The sequence below is a fragment of the Colletotrichum lupini genome, chromosome 8 (assembly GCF_023278565.1).
Source record: "Colletotrichum lupini chromosome 8, complete sequence".
NCBI lineage: Eukaryota > Fungi > Ascomycota > Sordariomycetes > Glomerellales > Glomerellaceae > Colletotrichum > Colletotrichum lupini.
The window spans coordinates 4,594,079-4,610,022 of NC_064681.1; the positions used below are offsets into that span (position 1 = coordinate 4,594,079).

Genomic DNA, 15,944 nt, shown 5'->3' on the forward strand with positions numbered 1-15,944 from the left:
TTTTTAAATTAATTTCTAAGATTTATAATATTCTTAACTCGATATTATTAAAAATTTTAAATTTCCTCTTTTTTTATTAAACCGTCCCCTATACTATATTTCTAAATAATACCCGAGGGGTAATTAAAAAAGCTATAAAAATTTATTTAAATTACGGGCTTAAGGTCGTACTTATAAAATCCTCGTAATAATAGACTTTTTTATATATTATAAATCTCTTAGTTTAATAACTCCTATAGGGTTACTTTCGCTGCTAAGTAAGAATATTTATATTTAAAAATCCCCTTTTTTAATTACGTAGTACTTTCTTATATTATATTATTAAGCTCGTTTATTATATTAATTAATTAAGTAGATAGTCGTTATATAAATATTTTTTTTTACTAATTTAACTAGTTAATTTCTAATTATGGGTTAGTTATAGAAAAATCGTTTAGTAAAAAAGCTACTTAGGGTAATAATAAAAGGCTAGTTACTTAAATAGTTCTATTAATTAACGTAATTTAATATAATAAACGTCGACCTCTCGTAAATAATAAAGGGCTACAATTACTTAATTCCGTATAGTATTTAAAAATCGCCTCTTTTTTTATTTACTTTTATAAGGTTAATTAGTACGAATCTTTTATCTTATATAGTATTAAAAAGTCGTTTTTTTTATATAATAAAATATTTTATTAATTTATAATAATAAAATTTAACTATTAATAAGTATTAGTATCCTTATTATAAAGTAGTTAGTTCGAACCGTAGTTAACGAAGAGATTAATTAAACTATATAAATATCTACGTAGTAGGTATAAAAAGGAGGTTCTAACTATAGGTTAGGCCAGCTATAATAATCGTAAATAGGGCCCCTAATTGGCCCCTGCGCAGTCGGCTGTATGCCGCGGTTGAATTGGACTTCTAATCCGACAACTTTAAAATCTAGAGCGTCGCATTATTAAGCACCAGTGTGACCAGCTCCGTTCTCCAGTATCGGACAGAGAATGGGCGAACATACCATGGCTATAAAGATGGCAGTAGGTTGTCTCTCCTCATTGTGAATGAGCAAAAGCTAAGTGTAGACAAGAATATCTCATGCCCAACGATGACAGGAAAAACGAACGATTGGGTATGGATGTCTTGCTTGCTTACGAATTTTCAACTCGCAATCATTAATAGTCTAACAGATATTCAACATAATATGTTCATTCTCACCTTCGACAACCAATTGGGACGTGCCCCAGTGAACGCGAAAGACACCAGTATCAAGGTCGGTCGGGTACTTGATATTGGTACAGGGACCGGTATTTGGGCAATGGACTTTGCAGATGAACATCCAGAGTCAGAGGTAATTAGAAAAATTGCTGAACAAATATTTCGAATACTAACCTATTTCTATTAAGGTCCTTGGTGTTGACCTTTCACCCATTCAATCAGCATTGTAAGCTCCACCCGGTTCTATCCTGAAACCAGCGTTGTTGACAATTCTATAGCGTTCCTCCCAATGCGACATTCGAGATTGACGATATCGAGGAGCCGTGGACTTTCTTGCAACCTTTCGATTACATTCACAGTCGCTTAATGACATCAAGCATTGGTAATTGGCAGGAGTATATCCAGAAATGTTTCGAGTAAGTTGCAAGCATAGCTCGACCAACTGAATTTACGCTGATCATGCCACCACCGAAGCAACCTGAACCCTAACGGATATCTTGAGCTCAATGAGGTCGACCTGTACTGCAAGTCAGATGATGGTACACTTGCCGACGATGCCGCCCTAAATAGGTTCTCGAAGCTGTGGGGCGAAGCGGCTGTCATGTTTGGGCATGCATTCCAGGACAACACGACTCTGAAAGACCTCATGGCCGACGCCGGGTTTGTAGACATTAACGTGAAGGTATTCAAGTGGCCTTCCAACCCGTGGCCTCGGGACAGGAAACACAAAGAGCTTGGGTATTGGAACCTCGATAACTCTGTTGCTGGGCTCGAAGGTTTCATGCTAGGTGCGTTAACGAGAGCCCATAACTGGACCAAAGAAGAGGTTACAGTCTTTGCAATGGAAGTCCGAAACGAGATGAAGAACCCGCGCATTCACTCGTACCAGACTTTGTAAGTGGCACTTCCATTAGTTACAAGTAAGTTGGCTAATTCTCGGGTCAGTTGGTCTGTCTACGGTAGAAAGCCTACTGCGGAGGAAGTTGCGGCCAATTAATCTAGCAACGTTCCATTGAAATTTGAGCTGATATTGAGGATGTGGTTGGTATGCAATGTGGCTTAGCGACGGAATATCATCCAAGACATGGTTGAAGCAGAGTAGCCATCATGCATGTCCATCATCTTCAAAGTCTGCGCCGGACGTGCGTGCTCACATGTTAGCTACACAGTAAGAACACCGAGTTTTCAGCCAGGAAAGTTTGAATCTTGCAATTGGATCCCACCTCTTGTTAACTGTGATCATCCACCTGCCCCCAATTCCAAGGACTGCGCTACTTTAAGAGTATTTCCCGGTCAGAAGTTTTGATAGTTGAAGCATGCGCCGCACCTGGAAGGACCCAATCGTCAGATACCTTGATCCAGCCGCGGGCAACCTGAGGATAGTGTTGGTTGGTAGATTTGACTAGGACCGTAAATCCATAGATCCACTCCTGGGGTCTGATATGTGAATCATATCATCTTTCGGGGGGGTTCCTGCTCGGAAATGGCGTTGGATGGGACGCTCGCCGCAAACATGCATGCCAGTTTCCAGCCAAGAAGAGGGGTAACAACACATCCTAGTCAATCACTGCAAGAGATATATTATTTGACAGAGCTACTGTCGAGTCTCGTTCTTATTTATTTCTAATTCAGATAAGTTTGTCACTTGGCCGCTGGTCGCCTGCAGACGCGACTGTCTCGATCCACCGGGATCACCCCCACGTCAGCACAACCGCGTCCTCGCATGTGAGAACAACACTACCAACGATGTGCACGGCAGATATCGCGGGCAGGAGCCCGCCACGTGGTGATGGCGGAAATCAAGGCAATACCGCTATAGAAGACCGCGATAACATTGCTGCCGACGAGGTAATACTTCACAAATCGGAAGCGTAGAGCGTACTGAGATGTATATTTCTTCAGATCACGGACGATAATGATTCCGCTACTAGCGTATGTTGCCTGCTCTGATCCGCCCTGGATAGGCGATATATAGAACCATCAATTGACTTCTCTCCTAGCAAAGTGTTGCTTCATCTAGCACAAGCCTGTCGAGCTCGATATTTGATTACCGCTTAGAAAATGGCAGGACTTATCACAAGTACAAAGACGGGAGTGAGTTTTTCTACCGAAACTTTCCGAGTGGGAGCACTAAACTCGGGCAGAATATTATGTCCCTAATGACGAGAGAGAAAACGATCGACTTGGTTTGTGCAACCCGGCGCTATTCTCTCCGGTGTCTCCCGCCGCTGGGTGCACCAATAGACCTGTCACGTTAACATTAGATCCGGCAACTAGACCTACAGCATAACATGTTCATCAGAACTTTCGGGAATCGACTGGGCACAGCGCCTCCCAATGATCCCGGATCCAAAGTTGGCCGAGTATTGGATGTCGGCACAGGAACAGGAATTTGGGCGATGGAGTTCGGAGATGAACACCCTGAAGCTGAGGTTCGACACTGCATAGTCCTCTACGACTTACGAGTGTGGTAAATCTTTTGCGCTTTCCTAACATTGATATCATAGGTCCTCGGCATTGATTTGTCTCCTGCCCAACCAGAGTTGTGAGTTAGGTCGAAATGTTCCTCGAAAGCCAGAGACCATAGCTTACTAACGCTCCTTCAGTGTACCTCCGAATGTCCGCTTTGAGATCGACGATTTAGAGGAGCGCTGGACGTACTCTCGGCCTTTTGACTACATCCATAGCCGTGTACTCGACTCTTGCATCAATGATTGGAAAGCATACTTCCAACAAAGTTTCGAGTACTGTTGTCCATAAACCTCGTTAACTTTGAGTAAGATGATTGTGTCTGACCTCAACTCTTCAATAGTCATCTGAACCCAGGCGGTTATCTCGAAATCCAGGAAATCGACGCCGAGCCCCGATCTGACGACGGCACCTTAAAAGACTATTCATCCCTGATGAAGAGTCTGCGGCTACTGAAGGATGCGGCAGAATTTTTCCAACGCCCCTTCAAAGATATCAAGTCGCTGGCTGATATCATGGCCGAGGTCGGCTTTGAGGATATCCACTTGGAACGATATAAGTGGCCATCGAATTCATGGCCAAAGGACAGGAATTACAAAGATCTCGGCATGTGGACCTATGAGAATCTGGCTATGAATTGGGAGGCATTCCTTATGGCACCTTTGACCCGGGCTCTGAGTTGGACAAAAGAAGAGGTGATGGTACTTGCTATGGAAGCACGGAGAGATCTTGGTGACAAAAGTATCCATGCCTACTTCACGGTGTAAGAAGAATGCCCCATTGCCGGCGCCTATTGGCGAGTTCTCTCTCGATACTGACATTCTACAGTTGGGCAATCCACGGTCGAAAGCCATTGAAGGCCGAGTCGACTGAAGAAGCAACCACTGGTTGAGCCCTGGCTTCCAGCTTACGAGACTGAGGTGGTGCTAGATCTGATCTTCTTTTTAAAAAGACATTCATGAATACATCAGTTGATTTTTTGCCTAATAATAACCCTCAAACGTATCTTCATGATGTTTTGCCACCTGTGAGACAGCTTCTTTGATCGTTGGGCTGTCCTCTTTGGGCCCCAAGACATCAAATGCCAGCCCGTAGGTCTTCTCATTCTGAATCGCCGCGTAGACGACCTTGGCGACATCTTCTCTGGGAATCATGCCGACGGTGCCAACCTTTCCTGCCCGTGCCTTTCCGGTGCTAGGTCCCTCAGTCAAGCCACCAGGTCTCACAATGGTGTAGTTAAGCTTGCGAGCCGCATTCCCCACCCTCAACTCCGTGTCGGCCGCTAGCTTAGCCCGGAGAATGGGACCGATGATACCCCACATGCGGTCGCTGAGCTTCTCATCGGCATCGGTATACCAGTCCGGGACGGGCTTGCTGTCTCGGTCGCGGACGTCGAGGGCGCTGACGACGATGTAGCGTTTGGCGACCACGTTGGCTTTGGCCAGGGCATCCATGGCGCGAATGGCTCCATCCCGGTCAACAGCCTCAGCGGACTTGGGGTCCTTGCCGCCAGCTGCCCACACCACAACGTCGGGCCGGGTGCCTTCAATGATTTTAATGAAGTCGACCTCGGAAGCTGTAGAGATGTCTTGGACAATTGGCTTTGCGCCGATTGCTTCCAAGTCCGGAATTTGTTCCGGATTGCGGATAACGCTGAAGATGGTGTGAGGGGTATCGGCGTCCCGAAGGATTGCTGTCAGTTGACGGGCGGTTTTGCCATTGCCCCCAAATATAAGGGTCGTCGGCATGTGAAGGATTGAAGCGTCGCCCATGTTGACTCGTTATGTTTACACACGTAGTATTTAAGCTGAAATATAAGGAGAGGTGATAAAGGTACCGGGAAATATGTCGGACTCCCAATGGAAGCTCCGAAAGCGCCGAAGCGTTAGCTCCTTAATTGACTTCGATGACGGCATAATCCCGACACGCACTGGAACGGAAGAAGTCCAGAGCCGGGAGGAAAGGTTTCGGGCAGCTGTTTTTCCGTCACCCTCACACTGACGCGACTTGGTCAGCGCCAAGTTACACAGTCTCACAGCACATTTCACCCCTGAGCCAAGGTGACTTTGTTCACTGAGGAGACGTTCAGCAGTTAAGTTAGGTTCTCTGCCAACCTTATTAATAGCCCCGAAATTGTGTGGACAAAGTGGGTAACTTCCGCACCAGAAGACATCCCCTAACTGTTCAAACGTTCAGCCACAACAGCTTTGTCTACCCTATTTTGCCAGCCTTCGGCTTTTGCACAGCTAGGTACATGTCTCGAAAGAACTGCTTCCTCAGATGGCCTTGTCGGATGATACCTCGGATTCCTCTTGCTATGATACCGGCCGAGTTCCATGTCGGGTGATCCGGATCTGGTAGGGCGTCCGCCCCTGCAGCGTCTTTACACGAACAAGCAACAGCACGCTGCGACGGTGCGCTGATCGTCGCCCACGTCGCTCGTATTTCAGGCTGTGTGCTAGGTAATTACAGCTGCCTTATTGGGCAGGAGACTATTCCCCACGATGCATTGGGGATAAGCTAGGGAGGCCTAGTCTCGGGAAATGAACTAGTCCAGCACTTAACTTCAAGCATATCTGGGCATGGTCCACAACGGTAGGAACTGATGGGATGATGGGACCTCGCTATCGGCATTGGAAAGAACCGAAATAACTTGGTGGGAAAGAGGAATACGAGATCTTGTCCCTCCAAGCGCCCAAATGTCTCCGTCCCATCACTGCAGGGTCCAAGGGTCGCCCCGTCCAACGTCGCATTGCCGAAATGGAAGAGCTTTTCTGGAAACCCATAAAGTGAATGAGGGCTGGCACGATGTCAGATGAACTGAATGCTTGGTCGCGCAACTGCCTTTCGTCCCAGTCGTTCGCTATCGGCCTGCACTCATCATGAAGCAGAGCATTCTTTCCACGCTCGCTCTAGCGTCCATCGCCGCGACAGAGTATGTTTGGCCTTCTCAGTACGATGAGCTCGAGGATCACCTCTCTCTGCAGTCCGGATACCTTCGCAGGGGCTTCATCGATGGTCAGTTGTCTCTCTACCACCGACTATCAACTAGCTACTGACAACTCATTAGGTGTCATTACGTGTGGCTTCGGCACAAGCATCCCCGGCCGTCAGAACTCTGCTGAATGGATCCGCGCCGCTTTCCACGACATGGCCACGCACGATGCTGCCGCCGGTACCGGTGGTTTAGACGCGTCCATCTTCTTCGAGTTGGATCGCCCGGAAAATATTGGAGGCGCCTTCAACAACACGTTTGGATTCTTTAGCAGCTTTCACTCCATTCGCGCCTCTGCTTCTGATCTGTTGGCCATGAGTGTCCTCGTCGCCAGCTTTGCGTGCGGCGGTATCCAAATCCCGTTTCGTGCCGGCCGTATTGACGCCCAAGAAGCCGGCCCTGCCGGTGTCCCTGAGCCTCAGACCGATCTCAACACTACCCAGCTGGCTTTCACCAAGGCAGGCTTCTCTCAGAGCGACATGATTGCCATGGTGGCGTGCGGTCATACTCTGGGAGGCGTGCACAGCATGGACTTCCCTGAGATCGTCGGTGTCGCGGCGGACCCCAACAACGATACCGTAGCCCACTTTGACACCGAATTTGCCAAGTTCGACAACGTCGTCGTGACCGAATATTTGGATGGCACAACCAAGAACCCTCTGGTTGTTGGCACAAATGACACCCTCAACTCAGACAAGCGTATCTTTGCTGCAGATGGAAACAAGACGATGCAAGCCATGGCCGACCCTAATGCTTTCCAGACTACCTGCGCCGACATCTTTAGTCGCATGATTGATACCGTCCCTGCCAACGTTAAACTCAGCGACCCCATCGTAGCCACAGATATTAAGCCCTACATCAGCGGGCTCTTCCTCAAAGACGATGGCAGCCTGTCGTTTGGCGGCCGCATTCGCATCCGCACCACCGCAGTCACTGGCCGAGACCCCAATGATCTCTCGGTCCAGCTGACGTACGCTGACCGCAACGGCAACGGATCGAACGTTATCACTACCCGCAAGGCAACCTTTCAGGGTGGAAGTGCCTCTGGCTTGTGGAGGGAGAGCTTCCACTGGTGGGAGTTTGACACCACAATCAGCCCTGACACGGGCATCAGCAAGTTCTACATCCACGTTACGAAGCCGTCAACCAACGAGACTATCACGTACGACAATGCTGGCAACGGATATCCTATGAGTGATGTCCTCCTATATCAGCAGTCTAAATCTTGCATCGGAAATGTGGCGGATGGCAAGCTGCCGGTCACGGTCAAAGCTCTTGTTCGCAAGGACCGTGTACCCGCCACCGCTGATGGCCTAACTATGGATTTGGTTCATGAGGTCCGTAGGCAGGGAGTGATTGTTCCCAGACTGGACGTTGAGAAGATCAACTTCCAAGCTACTGGAGAGGACCAAGGCCAGTGGTCCGTCTATACAGCCAGTGGAAGTGTCGATGCTGATGGATGGAACACCAGTTTTGATATCAAGTTGGGTGGCGAGCAGTCAGTCGAAGTTGCGTTTCAGAAGACAGGAGCTTTGAGCTCTTGCAGCTAGACATAAGTAGTATCCGTAATGGTAATGGAATTTAGATGCCCAGTTTTGGGTGCAGTGCAACGATGAAACAACTCCTAGCTCACCCACCATTTCTCATGGTAGCTTCTAAGGTCAATATCACCACTTAAAGCGCCTTTCTCCAACCAAGGAGTAAGATCTAGTTCCACCCCAGCGTCGCCGTGAGCAGCCGCAACATCCTTCTTGGTCCAGCCATTCCCCAGCCACCCAAACCTGTTTCCCTGGGGGTTCTGATAGGTGTACTCAAAGTCCTCCCACCTCGGATCCTTTCTAACCAGGTCAACATGAGCAGCACTGCCGGGCCAGAGGCCATGGATTCTCCCGCCCTTGATCCCACCATTGTACCAAGAGCTGCAGTGCTCGCTCATGACAGTCCGCGGGAAGAAGGCTTCAGTGTAGGCTCGGAAATCACGAGTTGCAGCTGTTGTCGGAGCTATGGTCCGCAGGCCTTGGGTCGCAAATTTGCGAAGTATCTTGGCAACGTATGTGAGCTGGTTCTCTACCGCATGACACAGCGTTCCGGCTGGTCCTGTGGCGTTTGGTCCAAGTACAGTGATGAAGTTCGGAACCTCGGGAGCAAGCATTCCCAAGTAAGTGTCAGGGAATCCTGGTTTACCGCCAGGTCTCCAAGCCCTCTGGAGATCGAGTCCTTTGTAAACGACAGGGAACTGCGTACTGAATGTAATGTCGTGACCTGTACTGCATATGACTGCGTCAACTTCGCGAAGAGTGTCTAATCACCGAGTGAGTGAAAGATGCTCCATAGATAAGCAGAAATTGGAACCCACCATCCACAGTCCGAATGCCGGTTTCAGTGAACTCTGAGATTCGATCGGTGATGTAGTTGACATTTTCCGCAGTCAGCGCCTCGAGATAGCCCGGTCCAGGTGTCAGCCGACGACAGCCTACTGGGAATTCAGGTAAAATCTCGTCAGCAAGCTTGGAATTCGCCCCCAGTCGTACCCTCATAAGCTCTTTGATGTAATCTTCGGCCGCTGCATTCTGAGGTCCGTCTTTGAAGATCCCGCCGAAGCGGCTGAAAAGCTTTGCCTCTAGAGCCTTCCGAAATTTAAGATACTTCTCCGCGTCTGTCCGGGCGTCTCCAATGTTTTCTGCAACAAAGTCTGCCAGATCTTCTCCTCCGATTGGTGCTGCAACCCATGTTTTGTTGCGGGCATAATGATCAACTCTTGCAGCGATCTTTTGCAGTTGCGGGAGCACTTGTAATCCGGAAGCGCCATTTCCAATGACTGCGATCCGCTTTCCTTTCGGCTCGAACTTAGGGTCCCAATTCGAGGTATGTCGTAGGTGGCCCTCAAACTTATCGATTCCTGGATACTGAGGAAGCTTTGGGTCGCTGAAGTGGCCCGTGGCAGTAATCAAGAAGTTGGCTTCGTCAGTGACTACACCGTCGTCTGTTTGAATTTCGACGATCCATCTGGCCTTTTCCTCAGACCATTCCGCAGATGTGACGCTATGCCTGAAGCGGATATACTTGCGCATGTCGTACTTGTCCGCAATATCTTGCCAGTAAGATTGAATCTCAGAGCCGGTGGCATACGCCTCGGTCCAATCTGTCGATGGAGCAAACGTAGCCTGGTAAGCGTGAGCGGGTACATCGCACCGAACACCAGGGTAGATGTTGGTATGCCAGACGCCTCCCTTCGTTGCCTCGCGTATCAGTGACTAGTGCTTCGTGATATCATTGTCCTTCAACTTACAAGATCGTCGTTTCTCTCGTAGATTATGAGATCTAGGTTGGGAACCTTCGCGGGAAGTAAAATGGCAGCGGTGATGCCAGAAATGCCGGCTCCCACAACAATAGCTCGGACACTTTGATGTTCATCAATGGGATGCTCTTCTATCAAGAAATGAGGTTCGATGGTTCGAAGAATATTGTTGTCAGCCGCTGGAAGGGAACTTGCACCATCGATAGACGGGTCTAGTATCGCGCCTGGAGCCATGGTTGATCACTCTGACAAAAACGAGACGACAATGCTTGACACTTCTCTAAGTATGGATTGCGATTGAGTTTCTATCTTCATTATCGTCGATTACCGGCGTATCACATGGATGACGCAACTATCACTATTGCTTGCAAATACCCCCTGTTCCCGATGCAATAGGATTGTGCATGCAGCGTGCTGCAGACACTTGGAAACAAATTTCCTTCGCATATGTTTCGAGGGGAAGGAAGACTCGATTGGTTCCAGACAAGCATACAATCAAGGATGCATCAATTCTCCATGATACGCCATACGCTATCTAGCTTGCGAATTTACTAAATCTCGGGCTTGTCCGGGTTTTAATTCTGATAAGACATTGCGAAACTCGAACATCCGTACTTACTGCCGAAATCGGCTCGGACGAATTGCGTGATCCTTCAAGACCAAGTGCGCAATGAGTTATCAATGGAAATTTGCTCTCTTCCGCCGATGGCAAGTTGACAACAGACGCAGCACCGGCTCAGTTCCGCCAACGAGTTGGACTCAGCGCAGCACGAGCTTACCCCGCCAAGATGGAACCTTCTGCCAGGCGGCAGATTATACTCAATGCATTTGACATGTTCACTCCGAGCCATCTCTGCTTCGGTCAGTGGCGCAGGGGCGAAGATGAAGTCGCCGACAAATTTAGAGATCTCAGTTACTGGACCAATCTCGCGCAGACACTTGAGCGGGGAGACATTCACGCTTTGATTCTGGCTGATACTTATGGTCAACACGATATCTACAATGGAAGCGCTGAACCAACGATACGGACAAGTTGTCAGTTCCCGATGGGCGACCCCGTTATCGTAAGTGACAAATGTAACATTTGTACCGATGGCCATGCATTGACATTAGGAGTAGCCGGTGACGGCGATGGCAACTGTAACGAAGAAACTTGGGTTCATTGTAACAACCAGTACGAGTTACGAGGCACCATTCGTCGTCGCAAAGAGGTTCTCGACACTCGACCATCTTACCAAAGGGCGGTTTGGCTGGAACATCGTCACTTCTTTTAAGGAATCTGCTGCCAAGGCCGTAAGTCAGACTCCGCAAGAAGTTCCTCTTCAAGATCATGCATAACTTTCTTCAGGTCGGGGTCTCATATGTCGAACATGATGAGAGATATGCCGCTGCTGATGAATACTTGGAGTTGCTCTACAAGTAAGGTCATATGAGTGTACACGAAGGTCCTAGGCTAAGAGGTCAGAATATGGGAAGGCTCGTGGGCAGACGATGCTCTCAAGAAAGATGCAACGAACAATATCTACGCCGATCCCAGTCGTATCCGTTGGATCAAGCATCATACGGCAAGGTTCAATGTGGATGCTCCTCACATCCTGCATCCTTCACCTCAAAGAACTCCATTTCTGCTTCAAGCAGGGACATCATCGTAAGTACGAACCATACAATTCACACGCCTACTTTCGGCTGAACCTTCACAGCGCTGGCATAGCTTTCGCTGCCAAACACGCAGAGGGTATCATGATATCGGGGCTTTCACCTCACATCTTGGCGCCTCGCGTAGCAGCCATTCGTCAGCAAGCAGCGGAAGCTGGCCGCGACCCTGGTAGTGTCAAGATTTTTGCCGTCATTACACCAGTCATTGCGAGAACAGACGAAGAAGCCACTGCAAAATACCGCAAAGCCTTGGAATTTGCGAACTTCGAAGCTGGTCTTGCATTCTTTTCAGGTAATGCTGGAATAGACCTCGCCAAATACGATTTAGACGCAGAAATAAGACCAGATGATGCTACCATTGATGGGCGGGTACACTCCATGGTCAGCAGTCTGAAATACCGTGGCGATGACATTCCAGCTTGGACGCCTCGAAATATCGGAAAAGTCATGGCCATCGGCGGGAACGGGCCTGTGCCTGTTGGATCGGCAGCTCGTGTTGCAGATTTCCTTGAGGAGTGGGTGAAGATTGCAGATTTAGATGGGTTCAACGTTGGATATGTCACAACCCCTGGGAGTTTCAAAGATGTGGTAGATTTGCTAGTGCCTGAGCTTCGCGGAAGAGGGCTATACGGGTACGACGGACTATCGGGAGATGGAGTCACTCTGCGTGAGAGGATGTATGGTGTTGGCCAGAAACATCTCCGCCACGACCACATTGGAGGTCAATACAAGTACAAGTAGGGCCATAATTCGTATGAAAGAGGGGAACGAGGTGGTCTCTGAGACTTGCTAGACATCATCCCTGAAGAGTGCACAAGAACCAGGATTTGGCTCCATTCAATCAACCCCCACTTGCCTTGTTATGTTGTCATTCGTTCTAAAGTTGCATCAGTTCTGAGAACTCGGTAACAGGCCGATAATGTGCTCTGTCAGCCTCGCTCTGACCAGCAGGGACACAAAGGGTTTTTGATGCCCCTACCATGTCGGTACAAAAGTAAGTAGTATTGCGAATTACTTCTGATTACATCCGCGACCATCCACCTAACGACCTGCGACTGCCATGGACTCCAAAAATGCATCAAAAAGAGATACTGGTAAGGATCTTGGGCCTCAAGAGCCCTCGTCATCAAGATGGGATCTCCTAAGCGGTGTCATATGGGATGGTCCTCGAACAAAAGAAGAACATCGCCTTGTGCAACGCCTCGACTTCTTCGTATTGTAAAGAATCCCATGTTTTGAATATGTGCTCAGAGCTGCGCTGACCATGCTCACGACAGAAGCTGGGCTACTTTTGGATATTTCGTCAGGCTACTCGACTCAAGCAACATCAGTAAGGGCAAATCTTGGCACTAGGACACTGAAACAATGTGTGAAGTTCTTACCAAAAATAGCAAATGCGTATGTCAGCGGTATGAAAGAAGACCTCGACTTTCAAGGCAACGAGTACAACCTGTTACAAACTTTCTTTACTTGCGGGTATCTGGTCGGTCAAATTCCTTCACAGTTCTTGCTCACTCGTTGTAGGTTCTTGGAATGCAATCAGCTCTTATATACAGCCCAAAAGCTTGACATCTTCCAGTTCGGCCCTCAATTTACCTACCCGTGGCGGAGTTTCTCTGGACCATTGTCACATTTTGTTTTGCCGCTGTCAAGGACGTTCGTCATGTCTTAGCGATGAGATTCCTGCTAGGATTCCTTGAAAGTCCCTTTGCCGTCGGCGTTCTGACCATCATGGGAAGCTGGTACACGCCTCGAGGTAAGAGCATCCATTGTGCGAAGACTCACTTCTTTGTCCTTACCTCGTCCCTTAGAACTCTCCAAGCGGATTTCAATCTTTTATTCGGCCAGCTATGCTGCTAGCATGTTCAGCGGATACCTCCAAGCCGCAATCTATCGAGGTCTCAATGGAGCCGGCGGCCTCCCAGGTTGGCGGTGGCTTTTCATTTTCTGTGGCATAATCTCGATCTGGGCTCCCATCTGGGGATTTTTCGCCGTCCCTGATAACCCTCATATCACAAGGGCTCGCTGGATGCGTCCGAGTGAGCAGGCAAAGCATATCGCGAGGATGGAAGCCATCGATCGGCGCAAACCCGAGCCTTTGACAAAAGCCAGGGTCTTGGGTATTTTCACGAACTGGCCCATTTACGTCTTCAGCTTCGCATTGATGTGAGTTCTCCGTACCTCTCATGATACCCAGTATGGAACAGTCTGACATAACTCGCAGTTGCCATTGCGTTGTCACACAACCCCTTAACTACTTCTCTGTTTGGCTGAAGTCCTTGAACCGCTTTACGGTCTATCAGATCAACCTCTTTCCTACTGCAGCGCAAGCCGTCGGTCTCGTGACCACTCTGCTATATGCTTGGCTCTCTGATGGGTTGGGGAAGAGGTGGCAGGTTTTACTGATTCCAGCTGTTAGTACATGAAACATCGGCATCCCGATCTCGCTGACAAGACTCAGACCATCAACCTCATTGGCATGATCATGGTTGCAGCTGAATCAAGCTACGCGTTGACCTTTGTCGGATATGTTATCAACGCCGCTTCGTGGGGCTTTTGGCCGGTCCTTTACGTGAGCCACTCTTTCTGCGGCTTTCCTGCCTCTTCAATACTGATGTCGTCTACCTTAGGCCTGGGCAATTGAGATCATGCACAAGAACATGGAGGAGCGTGCGATCGTTATTGGGGTTGCACAGACCCTAGGCCAAGCTTTCATTGCATGGGTTCCAGGTTGGCAACTATCTTGCCCTCAACATCTTGAAAAGACGCTAATTGTTGCAGTTGTGATTCTCGATGTGGGTAAATATGCACCGTCCTTCCACATGGGGTTCTCCGTCATGTGTGGAGTGAGCGTTTTGGAGCTTTCGAGTATCTTCATAATCAGACACTTTGAGAAGCGAGAAAAGGCGAAGAACGAACAGTCCATTCTTAGCAACTAATAATCATCGCTCTCACTTCAGACTTCAACATTTCCGGTGTTGGCATATAATTGGAGATCTCATGGTCTAAGTATGCAAATGCTCGTACAGATAGATAATGTAGACGATCACTTATGATTTGTAGTGAGAAAGCCTGCGGATGTGAGTGTTAGTCCTTGTCCGTGAGGTACCATCAATATCCAACACTGAGAAGTACTTACTCAATCAAGTTTCCGTCGGGATCTCTCACGTAAACGCTCTGGATGGGACCCTGTGCTCCCGTTCTCGCAACCACCTTCTCTCCCTCAAGAACCTGAACTCCGTCCCCTTGGAAGCCCTTGATCAGTTCCTCAAGATTGGTGCCATCCTCCACCAAGAAACAGAGGTCGGCCGTGCCTGGCAGTGCCGTCTTGGCTTTTGGCTCAAACTCCTTGCCCTGCTGATGCAGATTGATCTTGTGCGTGCCGAACTTCAGTGCGTGCCTCTGGACGGATGGATCTAACGGCGACGTGAATGTTTCTGCCTTCATCCCGAGGTACTTGGTGTACCATTGGACTGTCTTTGGGACGCTGGCGCAGGTAAGAACGAGATGATCCAGCGTCTTGACGACGGCTCTGGCTCCGGACATGGTGATAGAACGGGGCACAAAGGTACGATGAAAACCTAGAGCCTTTGCGGATTGCAAATTTGATTGGCGTGACAGGTCGAGTCTTGGCAATGGTGGAGGTTTTGGCCTGGCTTGGGGTCTCTGCAAATGTTTTGCGCGAGGTTTAAAATGAAGAAGAAAAGGAATGGGGATTTGGAGAGCGGCAAGGACGTCATTAGTGCATTGCTTGGGCGGACCGTGCCGAGTTTCCGAAGCGTTCGGCTTGCGGATCCGGCGCCGAGTTTAGATTCGCCGGGACCCCACATCCGAGGCCCGCCGTTCCTAGTTCGGAATGAGATCCAGATCTTCCAAGCTACTTCGTGATCAAGGTCGGAGATTGATGAGATTTTCTTTTCGACAGCATGTGACTGCTTTTCTTGCTATTGTGGAATTCTACTAGTACACCATGAGGAAGATCTTAAGCGTACATCAATAGGCCAAGTGAAGACTGGCTGTAACCAGCCACTTTGGAAATGTGATAGACTGGTAGAGCCCTAAAGACACAACACTTTCCCAGGATATGATGTACAAAAACTACACTCATCATAAATTCGTCAATTATATGTCTAGTTGGGTATCGAGGTAATGCGCAAGATCAACTTCATTCCCGGTGCAGTTCTGCCTTGGAAAGCCACATCAGCTTCAGTCTCTAATACACCTTGGTGAATCTCTAGGGATGTTACTTTCAGCCTGAATCTAGTGCTGACGCTGTTCATTTGTAGCCTCTGCTGGCGGATGATACGAATGAGAGGTGTGTTGACA

At 48.6% G+C, this 15,944-nt stretch overlaps 7 protein-coding genes across 7 annotated transcripts; 4 read left to right on the forward strand and 3 right to left on the reverse strand.

Annotated features, from left to right (window-relative positions):
• Nucleotides 1-1,566: 1,566 nt before the first annotated feature.
• On the forward strand, nt 1,567-2,197 carry CLUP02_15838 (uncharacterized protein; the record flags this gene model as incomplete). Its single annotated transcript, XM_049294762.1, has 3 exons — nt 1,567-1,616; nt 1,675-2,094; nt 2,164-2,197. 3 exons carry the CDS (start codon nt 1,567-1,569, stop codon nt 2,195-2,197), a joined length of 504 nt encoding a protein of 167 aa, XP_049151909.1.
• A 749-nt stretch (nt 2,198-2,946) lies between these two features.
• On the forward strand, nt 2,947-4,561 carry CLUP02_15839 (methyltransferase domain-containing protein; the record flags this gene model as incomplete). Its single annotated transcript, XM_049294763.1, has 8 exons — nt 2,947-3,048; nt 3,103-3,132; nt 3,201-3,294; nt 3,478-3,632; nt 3,708-3,745; nt 3,807-3,944; nt 4,013-4,432; nt 4,498-4,561. The coding sequence occupies 8 exons, from the start codon at nt 2,947-2,949 to the stop codon at nt 4,559-4,561; spliced, it is 1,041 nt and encodes a 346-aa protein (XP_049151910.1).
• Nucleotides 4,562-4,652: 91 nt separating this feature from the next.
• Nucleotides 4,653-5,441, reverse strand: CLUP02_15840 (NAD-dependent epimerase/dehydratase; the record flags this gene model as incomplete). Its single annotated transcript, XM_049294764.1, has 1 exon — nt 4,653-5,441. The coding sequence occupies one exon, from the start codon at nt 5,439-5,441 to the stop codon at nt 4,653-4,655; it is 789 nt and encodes a 262-aa protein (XP_049151911.1).
• A 927-nt stretch (nt 5,442-6,368) lies between these two features.
• Nucleotides 6,369-8,214, forward strand: CLUP02_15841 (WSC domain-containing protein; the record flags this gene model as incomplete). Its single annotated transcript, XM_049294765.1, has 3 exons — nt 6,369-6,479; nt 6,561-6,687; nt 6,740-8,214. 3 exons carry the CDS (start codon nt 6,369-6,371, stop codon nt 8,212-8,214), a joined length of 1,713 nt encoding a protein of 570 aa, XP_049151912.1.
• A 74-nt stretch (nt 8,215-8,288) lies between these two features.
• On the reverse strand, nt 8,289-10,196 carry CLUP02_15842 (uncharacterized protein; the record flags this gene model as incomplete). Its single annotated transcript, XM_049294766.1, has 3 exons — nt 8,289-8,965; nt 9,021-9,894; nt 9,954-10,196. 3 exons carry the CDS (start codon nt 10,194-10,196, stop codon nt 8,289-8,291), a joined length of 1,794 nt encoding a protein of 597 aa, XP_049151913.1.
• A 105-nt stretch (nt 10,197-10,301) lies between these two features.
• Nucleotides 10,302-14,557, forward strand: CLUP02_15843 (DszA family Xenobiotic compound monooxygenase; the record flags this gene model as incomplete). The annotated part of the gene is made up of 17 exons (XM_049294767.1): nt 10,302-10,342; nt 10,383-10,438; nt 10,638-11,026; nt 11,082-11,255; nt 11,311-11,381; nt 11,428-11,610; nt 11,663-12,355; nt 12,437-12,523; nt 12,580-12,612; nt 12,705-12,836; nt 12,896-12,920; nt 12,994-13,138; nt 13,198-13,374; nt 13,430-13,784; nt 13,843-14,032; nt 14,080-14,190; nt 14,249-14,557. 17 exons carry the CDS (start codon nt 10,302-10,304, stop codon nt 14,555-14,557), a joined length of 3,171 nt encoding a protein of 1,056 aa, XP_049151914.1.
• A 111-nt stretch (nt 14,558-14,668) lies between these two features.
• CLUP02_15844 (biphenyl-2,3-diol 1,2-dioxygenase) lies at nt 14,669-15,448 on the reverse strand (the record flags this gene model as incomplete). The annotated part of the gene is made up of 3 exons (XM_049294768.1): nt 14,669-14,690; nt 14,758-15,284; nt 15,380-15,448. The coding sequence occupies 3 exons, from the start codon at nt 15,446-15,448 to the stop codon at nt 14,669-14,671; spliced, it is 618 nt and encodes a 205-aa protein (XP_049151915.1).
• Nucleotides 15,449-15,944: the final 496 nt, after the last annotated feature.